The sequence below is a fragment of the Sipha flava genome, unplaced genomic scaffold (assembly GCF_003268045.1).
Source record: "Sipha flava isolate LNK unplaced genomic scaffold, YSA_version1 65_pilon_pilon, whole genome shotgun sequence".
NCBI classification, from domain to species: Eukaryota; Metazoa; Arthropoda; class Insecta; order Hemiptera; family Aphididae; genus Sipha; species Sipha flava.
In genome coordinates, this window is record NW_020273605.1 from 338,347 (window position 1) to 352,529 (window position 14,183).

Genomic DNA, 14,183 nt, shown 5'->3' on the forward strand with positions numbered 1-14,183 from the left:
AATTCGTTGATCAGCAGCAATAATACAACAAACGCGTGTTCAAAAAGCGTTCGGAACGATGTGGGTCTAAAGTCCAATGCGGTCAAAGGCAGCGGTGAAGGTGTAGTAAGAGAAAACAAAGGAAAAGAATCAAAAAAATTCACATAACCTAAGTCCTCGGGAAGGTGACGACGGTAGACGAGTATGCGAGCGACCAACACGCGAGTTCGCACGAAAACAGTGGCGGCGCCTGTTCCTCACGGTTTTTTATTTCAATTGGCAATTTTTAATTGAACAATAATAATATATATACATATATATATATGTGTGTGTGTATACGCGCATTTGGAGTTCGGTTCACCGACACGGTTTGTTCTTATCCGATAAAACACTGTAATAATAGTAATAGTAAAACAAACGCTGTGGTGCTATACTACGCCGTATTATCATCGCAACAACAATAATATCATGTGTCGGGCAACTGTATGCGTTTTATCTAGGGGAGGAAATCGCTTAATCGCCAGATGTGGGAAGATAACGCAATGAAGTGAGCGCGCGGGTTATCACGATGAATGCCAAGAGAGAGAGGGAGTGAGTGAGTGAGTGAATGAATGAGAGAAAGGAAATAACGAAAAAGACTGATGGGTGCGCCAGTATAATGTTGGCGGTAACGTGCGCGTTTGTCGTACTCGTGACGTTTCGACGTACTTGCGTTCATCCGTTTTGTAGTTCGGGCAGCGTCGCCGTTCATATTCTGTGTTACACCACGATTATAAAATTAATTAATTACATTATAATTAATTAATATTATAATTATTAACTTATTAAAATCTTTTTAGAATCGTGTACCATCAATATTATCTGTAGCCGTGCGAAGCACCAGGGACCATAGACATAGGGAAATAGACAATAATAATAAATAGACATAGACATACTATTTATATATGCTTTGGAACCGCTGCTGCCGTGATTCTCGATCTCGTCACGACCGATAACAATTGTAACGAACAAGTTTTGTTCGACGATCGTCGTCGTACTCTATATCTATATGTACCAATCACACGATCAAATTGTTTCCCCTGTGAAAACCGTGAACGGCGTTTCAAGCGAGATGGATTTCAGTCTCATATTGCACGCTTGGTTTGACCCGTTACAAACCACTTTACAGTATACAAATATCTAGTTTTGGTCTTGAACGCAAGTTAACTTGTTTGTTTCTATGAAATGAGCACCGATGGCTCTCCCTTTCTATACGTCTTACAATATTCTAACGAAATTTTATTATGACAACAATGAAGTTTATATAATGAATTCGTTGTCTCATTTCAGAATAATGCAATTATTTTTGCACGCACAAACACTAGACGTAGTATCTTTTGCATTACAATACGGTCTCCTCTCAGCGTGTAATCAAGAACTCGACGATTAAATTATAACTATTGCTTTTCCATGTTTATACATAAAAAGTGTAATGGATGCCAAGTATATAAGAGACATATTGCGAGGTCTGTATGGTCTTACATGGTATGTGCCATAAGAATAAACTCTTTTTAATTTTTTATAACTTTCATTAGGACTTAACAGTTCATACATCAATACTATTATTCAATAAATATATCCATAATTTTACAAATAAATAAAAAAATGTTGTAGATAAATGAGCACCACTTTATTTTTAAAGATATATAAAAGTACAAAAGTAGTATGTAACATAATTTTTTATAATGTAAGTTAATTACTTTCGGTATTTTAATACATAATGTGATGTAAGATTTACAATTTATAAACTATTCAAATACAAACATTTTTTTAAGATAAATAAAATAACATTAATTATAATAAGCAGTATTCAATTTCACAATTAAATTCGTAGATTTTTAATTAGATTTCCATTTTCTTCAGGTTTTCGTTTCTTATGTTCTTTTAGCAAGACAAATCTTCTTTCATATACATCTGGGTACATTTTCTGAAACTAAAAATATAATATTCATAGTTTGGACAGATTGAACAATTAAGATGATAAATTAATTACTAGGTAGTTAATATCTTAATATTAATATATATTTTGAAAAAAAAAAAAAAAAATTAATAAAAACCTAGCAAAATATGCAGTTGGAGGTACATGCGTGTTGATGTCAATCAGGTAAGTACTGATCCATACCAATCAGACGTATTTATTATTATCTAATCATATATATATATATATATAAAAGTAGTAACATTTACTTTCAAATAGAATTACCACAATAATTAATGAACATTAATTAATTATAATCAATTTCTAATAATGTCAAAATTAAATTAAAATCATTTTAGATCAAAAACTTAAAAATAATTTTTATAGTACAGATGTAATTCATAGTATTAAGTTGCACTAATTGAACTGAATACTTACTAATTTCATACGTTTACTCTTTTCTTTACTGGACATGGTTGAACTATTTATGATTTGATCCAACAATTCAATAAGAGCTTCTTTGGATTCAATACTCCTTTGTTTTTCAAATTCCTGGTCTGATATTCGAAGACAATAATGCATATTATCCTACATAATCATATAAAAATACAATTTTAATAAATTATATCTACATAATATCTCTCGGATTTTTCAAATAAAATATATAAGCAATATAACTTAGCTAAACATTATTAATTATTCCACATAATATTTAACTCTGAAAATATCATATTTGAAATTAATACTTAACATACTTTTATTGAGTATAAAATGAATTTCATATTTAATTTTTTATCGAAAAAAAATTAAACGGTATTTTTTTTTTTTATTTAACTAGCCAAATGCTATTGTAAATATTTATTCTGATAACTTATTAAAAATATTTTTGTTACTAGTCATGTACTAACTATTTTATTTTATTTGTAAGACCAAATAATTAAGAAATTATACTATGCCAAAATAGTAAAATATAATATAAGTATTACACTAACCTTATAAAAATTATCATCACTATCAAAAAAATTAAATTTTTCTGATAAAATTGAATCAGTTTTAATCGGCACAAATATTAGTTTTTGATTATGCAGCAAAAACTTGACTACATCAGTAGCTAAACAATCATACTCAAATTGATTAGTATTTTGTCTTAATACTGCGCAACATAATTTATCAGTTATCTGAAAATAAAAATTAGTAATTATACTTTTATTATATACCTGGATTGTATAACTAATACATTTTAAGTAAATATTATACATATAATAGGAATTAAAAGTGACATACAAAATAAACACTTAAAATATCATAAAATTCCAAAAAATTATACTAGGTCAAATTAATTAAGGACCAAAAAAAAAAAAAAATAACAAATATTAAAATTATAAATTAATAACATTCCATAAAAGGTTGAATTTGATCTGTTTAACTTTCATTATTTCAAATGAAGAAAATCACACATTATTTATATAATAAATATATAAAAAAAATTATCAGGGAATATTATAAGTTTATTAAATGTAATACATATATTTTTTTTAAACATTTTTAATTCCAAAAAATTTAATTTTCATGTACATGACCATTAAAATTTTCACATTTTAAAATTTTTTTAAGCAGCAATATATTACATTTATCACAGGTGTGAAGAAGACATTATAATTAATATTAAATAATAATCATCATATATAGTAACAAAATAATACCTTATCGTAAGTAGATGGTAATTGAGAAACAAACTTTAAAAATACTTGTAGTTTAGCTCTATTTAATGGTGGAAGACAAAGACTAAGTAATTGATACAATAGAATTCCTAGGTGCATTGATTTTTCATTCAAATCTAAACATAATTTTTACATTTTAACAATTAGTCCATAATAAAATCATTACAAGAAGATAAATATATATATTATTTATTTTTTTTATGTTAAAGAATTACCAATTTCAACATCATTTATAATTAATATTAATAAAAGAAAAAAAAATAATTATTAGATAAAGAATTTCCTATTTAATATTTTATAGTATGATTTTATATTACTTTTAATTGGATAAAATTAAATTATAAGCACAATTTAATATTAAGTATAAATATTAAATTTAATATTAATATAATATTAATTTAATATTAATTTAACAACTTATATATTAGTGCTACATTATTATTTTTTCGATTAAAAATATATTTCAATTGCTAGAAATTGTTTGATATATCTAAAATTGTAAGATGATAAAATTTGTGTTATAAAATTTGAGTAAATTTTAATTTTATTTATCAGTATTGAAATGAAGAAATAGTTAAAAAAAAAAAAAAAAAATGTTGAATCATACCATTAAATGAATAATGATTGAGATTTTGTGGTCGGTCCATTTGTGTAAAATCCATCAATTTATGGAGGGTAGAAATTGCCATATCTATATCAAACCCATTTATTTGATCTTTAATTTGCTCGGATTGAAAAAGTCCAAAATTAATATATCCAGAAGTAGACGGATGAACAAATTTATCATTGTCATCCAATAGTTTATTTTTAAATCCATATTCATCTGAATAAACACTATCATTTAGTTCATTTAAATTCTTTGGATGTATTGAATTATTGGATATAGTTCGGCCCATCAATTTTTTTTTTTTTATTTTTTCCATATTTTTCTGATAATATGATTGTGATTTTACCGAAATTTCTGGAGAACTAGTTGTTCGAAATAATTTTGGTTTGGAATATTTATGTGAAGTATTTAAAGGCTTGTGTTCCATTTTACTAAGTTCAACTTCACATGATTCAAAAAAAGATGTACTACTACAACTACTTATAGAGGACCTAGATAATGATGAGATATGATGCCCAGAAATATCAAAACATTTATTTACTATACAGGTTTTTGCGTGATCAGAAGAAAATTCAGTTTCCCAGCACATATTTGATGTTTGAGTTGTGTTATAATTTGTATGGTTTTCTGTGAACTGAGCTTTTTTATTGCACATATTGTCATGTCTTTCTACTATTACTAAAATAGATATAAATATCTCATAAAAAGATATAGGAATTAATGGTTCTTCTGAATTCAAAAAATAATCTTTAATTACTGAATAAACATCAGCATTAAATCCTGGATAAGTGTTTTCATTTATTTCCATATCTAAAATACATAAAAAGAATATATTAATAAGCATATTAACACACAGGGACTATAATTAAACTATAAATTTAAAAAAGTATATAAAATATATTTATAAATACTAACATTACCAATAAGTCATTTAATTTAATACTTTTGAAATAAATAATTATTAATTTAATAAAATAGAAAAATGACAAAGATTTATTTTTCAATTATTTTAAATACATAATTAATAATGATTTTAATAATATTAAAATTCGGTGTGATTTATAGTTAGAATATTTTTTTATTTTATTTTACAATACGAGACGAACCCTTTAATACATGAATATAATAGTATAATAATAATTGTTTTTTTTATAGAAACGAGGCTCAATTTTAGAGAGAGAATGAAGGGTCAGTGTTGGCAATGCGCATAAGACGGTTGATCGGTGAGTTATGATAGTAATTTGAGGAAGAGAAAGGTACATGAAATGGAACAGATGATCGTGTACGGCGGGAGGGTACATTAAATGAGACACAGGATAGTGATTCAGGACTGTCAATTTTAGATGAAAGAAGATTAGATAGAAATGATAAGTTAGCTGAATGACGACAATCGGCGAGGCTTTCTAAGGAATGAGGTGTTGGATTGGCGTGTAATCGTGTGGTAGATAGTCTATCTTTAATTTGTAAGCAGCTTGACGGAGGAATTTTCTTTGAACCCTTTCAATCATGCTACGTGCAGAAGCGGTGGACGGGTCCCAGAGAACGGAACCATACTCAAGGATGGGACGGACTAGGGAGCAGAAAAGAGTTTTTAGAGGTGTGATAAAGTGAAAGTCTGTAGAGGCACGGTTTATGAAACCTAACAGTTTAAGAGCCTAACAACATATTATCTGAATGTGCATATTAGGGCACAGGTTCCGTGTGAGAGTAAATCCTAAATCCTTTACATAATTATTACAGGTTGTTAAGGCGGTATTGTTTATGGAGTAAACATGCTCGATTACAGCATTAATACGACAAAAAGTAATTACTGAACATTAAGTTATATTAAGAGCTAGCCCCAAAGATTCACCTCACGCCACTAATTGCTGAAGGTCGTTTTGAAGAAGGTGACAGTCAGGGATAGATTTTATACGGAAAAAGATTTTTATATCATCAGCAAAGATAAGAAGTTTGGAATGCTGGAGGACGGAGTCCGCTGAGTTTACGAATAGGACAAACAGAAGTGGAGAAAGAACAGCACCTTGTGGTACACCTGAGGAGGGGGTAAAGTAGTCGGAAGAGGTGGAATCAACAGTTACCCATTGGATCCTATTTGTAATGTAAGAGGGAAACCAGGATAGTAGTGATTCGCCGATTCCTATAAAGTCTAGAGTTGACATAAGATGATTATGATCAACACGATCAAAAGCCTTGGAGAAATCTGTGTAGATTACATCTACTTGGAAGTTATCGCGAAAAGAATCATATATATATATGAATGAAGACTAAGGTTACAAGTTATAGTTGATCTACCAGGATGGAAGCCATGCTTCTCATCAATTAGGATATGATTCAAGGAAGAACGAACCGAGTTAAGAACGAGTGTTTCAAATATTTTGGATAAATGAGGGAGGATAGTTATGGGACGATAGTTTGAAACATCAGTTGAATTACAAGACTTAAATATGGGTCTAATCAAGCCAAGTTTAAGTGCAGACGGAAAAATACCCGAGTCAATAGAACGCCTAAACAATAACCATAACGGTTCTGCTAGAACAGATCGAAGTTTATATAAGAAATCACCCTGGATACCATCTGGACCAACAGACTTAATATTGCGAAGAGACCATAAGCATTTGTAGACGTCACTAATCGAAAAATAGGCATTAGACGGGAGTGGAAAGAGGCAGATAGAATGTAATGTTTGGGATGGAGTCGGTGAAGGTTGGGTGAACACAGAAGAAAAATATGAAGCAAAAAGGTTAGCAGTATCGGAAGGAGATGTACTTTGTTTACCGTGTAGTGAAACATATGAAGGTATAGATTGAAAAGAGCGATTTTTTCCTAATAAAACTCCAAAAGTATTGTGGGTTGTGTAATAGGGAGAACTCTTTACGTGAGACAAAATTACGGTAGCATTGTTTGGAGATGAATTTAAATTTAGCGCGAAGAAGTGAAAAATGCTTGTAATCTGATAATAGCTGGGATGACTTAAATTTGGCATGAGCACGAGACTTAGCAAACACTAGTTCTTTGAGCTCCTTAGTGTACCAAGACGGAAAAGTGGAAAGGTAAAAAGAGATTTTAGTAACAAAAGTTAAACTTGAATAATGGAAAGCATCAAGGAAGACAGACATGGAATCATCAGGGGAGTATGACAGAAAGGTACTTTTCCAATTGAAATAGTTAAAGAAATTTGTGATCTGCATTTAATCTGCCTTACTAAAGTTATAAAATGATATGTGAGAAGCAGATTGAGGAGCATGAATGGAGAGATTTATAGAGAGTGAGAGAGGCAGATGATAAGTGTCGGCAGGCACGGCAGGGTCAAGAGCATGTTTAACAGTTATGGAGCTAAGATTAGAGAATATGAGATTGAGAAGGGAGTGGTGAGAATTTAATATGTAGTTATGTTGGAAGAATCCGTGAATGGCAAGTCTTTTAAATAATAATTCATTGCATCATAAACCAAATTTGAAAAACTAAGTAAATAAATATGAATATGTATCTCAAAAGTTAAAATATAAATTTGAATATTCTACAAAAAATTAAAAACTTATTAAATTTCTTAAATAGTGTTTAAAAAAGATTAAGCATTTAATAATATTTGGAAAATAAATTATAACAATTTTAGTTCAAATATTTACAAAAAATTCATATATTTGTTAAGTTAAACATTTGAAATATTTTGTTTAATAGTTTGATAATAAGTTGTAATAAAATTTCGTAATTTCAAAATAAAATAAATAGGTAAGACCATTTAAAAATATTAGTTTGATTATATTTATTTTATATTCATAACTAGTCTTAATAAAATTAAATGTAGGAAAGTTGAGTTTTATTAATGGTCTGTAAAAAATGCACAGAAAAAATTAATTTCTAAGATAATAACTTTACCACAAGTTAAGCTATCCATTGCAGATTTTACCCAATGAGGAAATAAACCGTCAACATTGTATTCATGATTATAAATGTTCATAATTATCCATTGTTTGTTTAAATTTTCAATATTTAAAAAATCATCCATATTGAAACTTTTTAGAATATTCCGCAAACTAAATCAACAAAAAATATAAATAAATGTTAATCATTTTTAAAATAAAATAAATAAGTTTAAACAGTTGATCGGTTTTTTGAGACATTTAAGTAATATAATACTTAATGAATTTTCTGATTTTTTTATCATATATTATTTGAAATATTTGGTAGTAAAAAATAAAAATCATCATTGCAATTATTGTGATATGATATCATTGATTTAAAGTTAATTTAATAATTTTCAAAAAATTGTATTTTGGATAAGCATTAAAAAAATATGAAAATGTGCAAGTAAAATTGTTAGTACTAATATTCTTCAAAATAAATTAATTTAATTCTCAAATACTTCTCTATCATTATTTTTATTTAACTGATGATTTTTTATCAATAATCAATAATATACCTATTATACATTAATTTACATCCTACAATCAACTAAATGTATTTTTTTTTACTGATTTACTAGCCATAATATATATGTGTATTATAAATATTATAAATATTTACTTTTGTATGATAAAGTTAGCAATTTTATGGTTCTCATTCAAATATGTATTCATTGCAATATTTTCCATTGAGTACGATTTCATTCTATGATTAATATTTTTATCACTTTTTTTGAGCTGAGGAGATAAAGACTGTGGTTTATTCATTATGAATAAATTTAATGATGACAATACAGATCCTTTGTTTATTGTCTTATTATTATTCTTTGGTAATGAAAACCTAAAAGCAGTATATTATTATTAAATAATACATTAGCATAATATAAAATTCAATGATTATATGTTTTGTCTTATATTTTTAATAAAAAATAGTTAATAAATTAATGGTATGTCTATTTAGCAGAAGTTGTAAATAATGATGAAAGTATTTTTATGTTGGCATTGATCAATTTTATCAATGATAATGGTTATAGCTTAAAAACTTATAAGTACATTTTCAAAATAAGAACCAAAATTATAACTATCTAACTATAGCAATTTTAATTAATGCTGATAGTTAAAATTTACAATTATTCAATAGCAATAAATGTAGACTAAAAAAAGTGTTTATACATGTGATAGGCATTGAAATTTTATAAATTTAATCTTCATTAAAACACAATTTTAAAAATAATAAATAATAAGAATAGAGTATTATATATACTTAATAAAAATAAATTAATTCTTTAGCTATTAAATTTTGAGATGACAAAAAAAAAATAAATAAAATTCAAAATATTAAATATGATTATTAAACTAGTTACAATAGGTAAACTATTTATATCACAACTTTAAAATATTTAAATAAATGTATAACTAATTTGGAATACTCACTCATAAAGTTCTGACTTATCCTTAAACTTTTGTAATGTAGTACTGACAGCTTTAAAAATACCAGCGTCGTAAAACTTGTTCATCAACGATACAATCTGTTGACGTGTGACCCCTTTGTTAAACAAGTGCTGTAATTTACCAGTAGACGCTTCGTTGTACATCCAATCAACAGCTTCAACGCCTGCAAAACAGTTGTCTCTGAACCACAACTGATAACGATGTGATTTCAGCGGCATACCGCTTCGGAAATGGTCTACCAACAATTGCCACTTAACATGTAAAAAAATAAAAAAAACCACAATCAATTATTTGGCATGTCAATGAAAGATCTCTCATCACATGCAGGACGTGCAGCTGTACTTACAGTTTCCGTGGCCCGGAATTGGGAGTACGAAGGAATTTGCGAAAAATCGGACATTTTTAATAATCCGCAGATCTATGTAAGTATGAATATTCTAGATACTATGTTATGCCGTTTGTTGTCCGAAAACGGTGTTTATACGAAACATTACATTGTTCTGCGAGTGCGATAATCGGATAAAATTTGAATACATACGGTCCGTGCGAAGGGAAACGAACGTGTTGGAGGAAGATCGGACGAAATGACGAGCGGCGATAACAGACATTTGAAAAAGATCGTTACACTTGTCGCGCGGCGGCCGTTGTCCTGGTGTCAGGTCGACAACAATAACAATGATAATGATAAGGGTTCGTACTGCGCCTGCGCGGACAGTTGCTGCTACGTTTGATGGGGTGCGGGACCGTGAGAACCGTGCGTCGACTCGACGACGGCGTCCGTGACGCGTTATTGTCGCTGCCACTGTCGGATAAGATGGCGACGAGATATTATTGTCTACTTAGTCGTTGTTCCGGCGAACAGATCGCGCTTGCAGTATCGTCACCAACCGTCGCTTATCGTGTACGGCGGCACGTATCTGCGTATTCAGTCCGCGTAAATAACTTTAACAAATCGGACGCCCGCCACTCGGTCCGCTTCACCCGTCACCGAACGGCTGTGCTCCGTGCCGCGTACGACACATTTCAATCATGAATATTCATTATGCAAATAATCGTTTAACGCTTACCAGTTTTGCCCGTTGGCCATTACCATAATGAATGCACCCAATGTGACAACCGTGTACTTGTTAGAACATAATTATGAGAAAATGATTAACATAACACATATAACGCGATATAACGACATGTACGCAAACACGCGACGTTGCGTTGAAGACATGTGTTAGGAGTATAATTATACTATATTGATATTGGAGTATTCACCCACTAACAGTAAGCGTTCAAATACTTTTGAGCCTAGGTACCGAGCACTTAACAACAGAGTACTTTTGTACATTGTATTTCGATTCCATTTGATGTTTTCGATTGCTTGATTCCCCTGAGGCCCATATGCGCAATTAGATTCCAAATATTGAGGAGGCTGAAATTTCTAAAAAGAAAATTGATATAAATTGGTATATTATTATAGGATGACCTAAATAAAAACAGGGGTGCTAAAGACTCGCTTGCGTCTATGGTGAGGTCTATAATTTGTGTACGAGAGTTTTGATTAATTTTAAACGTTATTGTTTACCAATTCGTGTCCTATTGCTTGGCATTTCAGAATTAAAATTTAACCGACATCGTTATTAATACTACCTCCGATACTTGTTTATTTTTGTCAATTAATGAGCGTCTCGTCGCCTTTATACAAAATATTTTAATGTGTCTGGCATATATATGTATTGGCTTCGTGAAATGTGATTTTAATTAGTGGACTAATAGTGGATTCTTCTAGTTTTAAAGCATACTATAGTCACGATTTTGAAAATATGGTAGTTTTTTGTATTCCAGTGTCTACAGGATGGCAAAAAAAGAAAAATTATGAACTATGGTGTGATTATACGATCGTAATCGTATATTATGATTAATGCTCTGTAAACTAATAACCATTAGTTGTTTTAGTCTTTTTCATTTAAACTATTAAGGTTAGATATTTTCGGAGGTCCTAGATTCTAGATCATAAGGACCTAGAAGTATAGGTGAGCGCAAATCTGTTTTTTATGGGGTGCCTACTATACTTTTAAACCCTATCTTAACAAAACGTGTAGTTATATTTAATAAGTTATAATGTATAAATAATTAAATAAACATAACTTAAATTTTTTATTTAATATTGTAATACATTAGCCCCAATGAATATGTTTTCCTTGAGTCTCGTATATTTTTCTTATACAGCATCAGTTATTTATGATACGTATATGTAGTCAAATGTAGATGTTATATTACCGTAATGAATTTTCGTACGAACATTTAGAAAATGTAGGTAGTTGTGTTTTTTCTATTATGAAACATTATTTGTTTTTACCAAATATTTTAGAATAAATTTGATTTGAGCAATATCAATTAAAATACGGGCTCCTCACTCTTAGGCTCAAATTGTAGAACCCCATCAACAACATTTCGCTGATGGGGGGGGGGGTATCCGGGCACACTCGACACTCTCCGTGCGCATGCCTATGCCTAGAAGATATAAATACTTCATAGTGATAGTATTTGAATAACAATAATGTTGCGTGTTACTTATGTACGTCAAACATCTACGTCTAGGTCCTATGTATAATTTATTATATTTGTATAATATTAAATTTTTAAGCAAACTTTTTTTTATTTATATCTGTTTGAACATATTTTAAACAATTTACTTCATAATACAAGCATTATTTTAAGCCTGAAGAATGCTGTTTCAATATGCTATAGATAATTATGTATATATCAGTGGTTTCAAAATTTTTATGACCCCGGAACCTTATTAGAAAATAATTTATGTTTCGTGGAACCTCAATGTCTTATCTCCAATTTTTCAATATTTATTAAAAAACTAATTTCTCCAAAAAATATTTTAAATGTCTCACGGCACTCTTAGGTTCCGTGGAATACACTTTGGAAATCACTGCTATGAGTTATTAGTGGTGATATAGCCATATGAGTACTTATCTAATTATGTATACTATAAATTGCTATCTTAAAATTATATTATTATAATTATTAATACTTAATATGAGCGCAACTAGGAGTTGATTGGTTTCTGCTAACTATGCACAAAGTACGTATAAATAAAAATATTAAGAAATTTAGTATATTTGTTATTGTGATTTTATATCACCTTTAGGCATGGGCTTCCAGAGGATGGGCAAGACGGGGTATTTGCCTCCTCCCCCTGGAAAAAATTAATCGAACGGTTAATAACAAAGTTTGCAATCGAATAACTGAAAAGACTTCAGTTTTTATTTGATAACGATTAAAGTGTGTACAATTCTGACGTATTTTATTGTTTGCTAAGAATACATTTTTTTTAATATACTTTTTGGTGTTCGATTTAATTATGCCTTCCCTATGATAAATTTTCTGCGGTCGCCCATGCCTATAGATACAGATATTTTAAAATATGTTTGTGTTTTTTATATACAGTGGAACCTCGATAAGTCGAAATTCAAGGGAAATGCAATTTTTTTTGACTTATCGAGGTTTCGTCTTACTAAGGTTTTCGAGTTACCAAGGTTTTAGATAAAAAAATTCGACTTAAAGAGTTTTTAAAATGTATGTATGTATTAAAATTTTTAAATAACTATTGGCAATTAGTGCCGGTGCTAGGTATTGCGAGGCTCTGGACATTAGCGTTTAGGATATAAAATGTCAATGTGTCTCACGGTATTAAAATGATAATTTAAAATCACAGGAGTCCTTTAACAAGCGCAGAGCCCTGGACAAATATCCCATTTGTCCTCCCCTAGCGCCGGTACTACTGGCAATACCGATACAAATGAAAAATACTGTTGTGTGCCGATATTAGTTAATACATACGATAATAAACACAATAAATGCGATTAGTAAAAAAATCATTGTAACATTTAGACAAATGCTTATAAAGCTATCCGTCATTATTCGTCTATATTTGGAGCATAATATGCTCGAGTTATCTATAGATTTTTTTCAAGTAATCGAGGTTTATGCAAGGGAACAGAATTTTTTTCGACTTATCAAGGTTTTCGACTTATCGAGGTTCCATTGTATGTCTATAATTTTACAATTCACCTCAGATAAATTGTGTTGACTACGGGAGTTTACTAATTGAGCTTAATGACCTTTTCATATACCAATTGCGGTCTAAACATTTTAGGGTCGACTGACCAATTGCGCTCAAAACATTTTACAATGGCCAAAGAAAACTTATTAATTAATTATAATTATATAATAAATAAATGCACTAACCAATTTTTCTTCGATTATAAGTACTTTCTTATAATATAAATAAACGAATAATTTTTCTTCTTCGCATTTAACAAGTTACTTTTTGATCGTCAATTATTCAAAATTAAGCTATAATTATAAATATAATAAAATAAATAACACACTAACTGATTTTTTTTGCTACTATTAGTACATAATATAATATAAATAAAAAAATAAATTAAAATTTAAAGTTATACCAGTTACATTATAATTTATATTTAAAATTGTTTACAATAATAAATACATTTATAAACAATATTTTCTTTCCTGAAGGTAGGCAAATTTGAATA

General features: G+C 29.2%; 1 protein-coding gene across 1 annotated transcript; it reads right to left on the bottom strand.

Moving 5' to 3' along the window:
• Positions 1 to 1,751: 1,751 nt before the first annotated feature.
• LOC112691675 (DEP domain-containing protein 1A-like) lies at positions 1,752 to 10,429 on the bottom strand. The gene is made up of 9 exons (XM_025566022.1): positions 9,968 to 10,429; positions 9,604 to 9,872; positions 8,792 to 9,010; positions 8,144 to 8,301; positions 4,265 to 5,074; positions 3,640 to 3,773; positions 2,929 to 3,114; positions 2,375 to 2,524; positions 1,752 to 1,951 (listed from the first exon to the last, which is right to left on the bottom strand). Exons 1-9 carry the CDS (start codon positions 10,019 to 10,021, stop codon positions 1,841 to 1,843), a joined length of 2,091 nt encoding a protein of 696 aa, XP_025421807.1. The 5' UTR covers positions 10,022 to 10,429; the 3' UTR covers positions 1,752 to 1,840.
• Between the last annotated feature and the right edge of the window lie 3,754 nt (positions 10,430 to 14,183).

Excerpts from the sequence above, each read along its gene's own strand:
- LOC112691675 (XM_025566022.1), bottom strand. The coding sequence starts at position 10,021 with ATGTCCGATTTTTCGCAAATTCCTTCGTACTCCCAATTCCGGGCCACG. Across the intron at positions 5,075-8,143 it reads AATGGATAGCTTAACTTGTG|ATATGGAAATAAATGAAAAC; the intron begins GTAAAGTTATTA and ends TATGTATTTTAG. Across the intron at positions 3,774-4,264 it reads CAATCATTATTCATTTAATG|ATTTGAATGAAAAATCAATG; the intron begins GTATGATTCAAC and ends AATTATGTTTAG.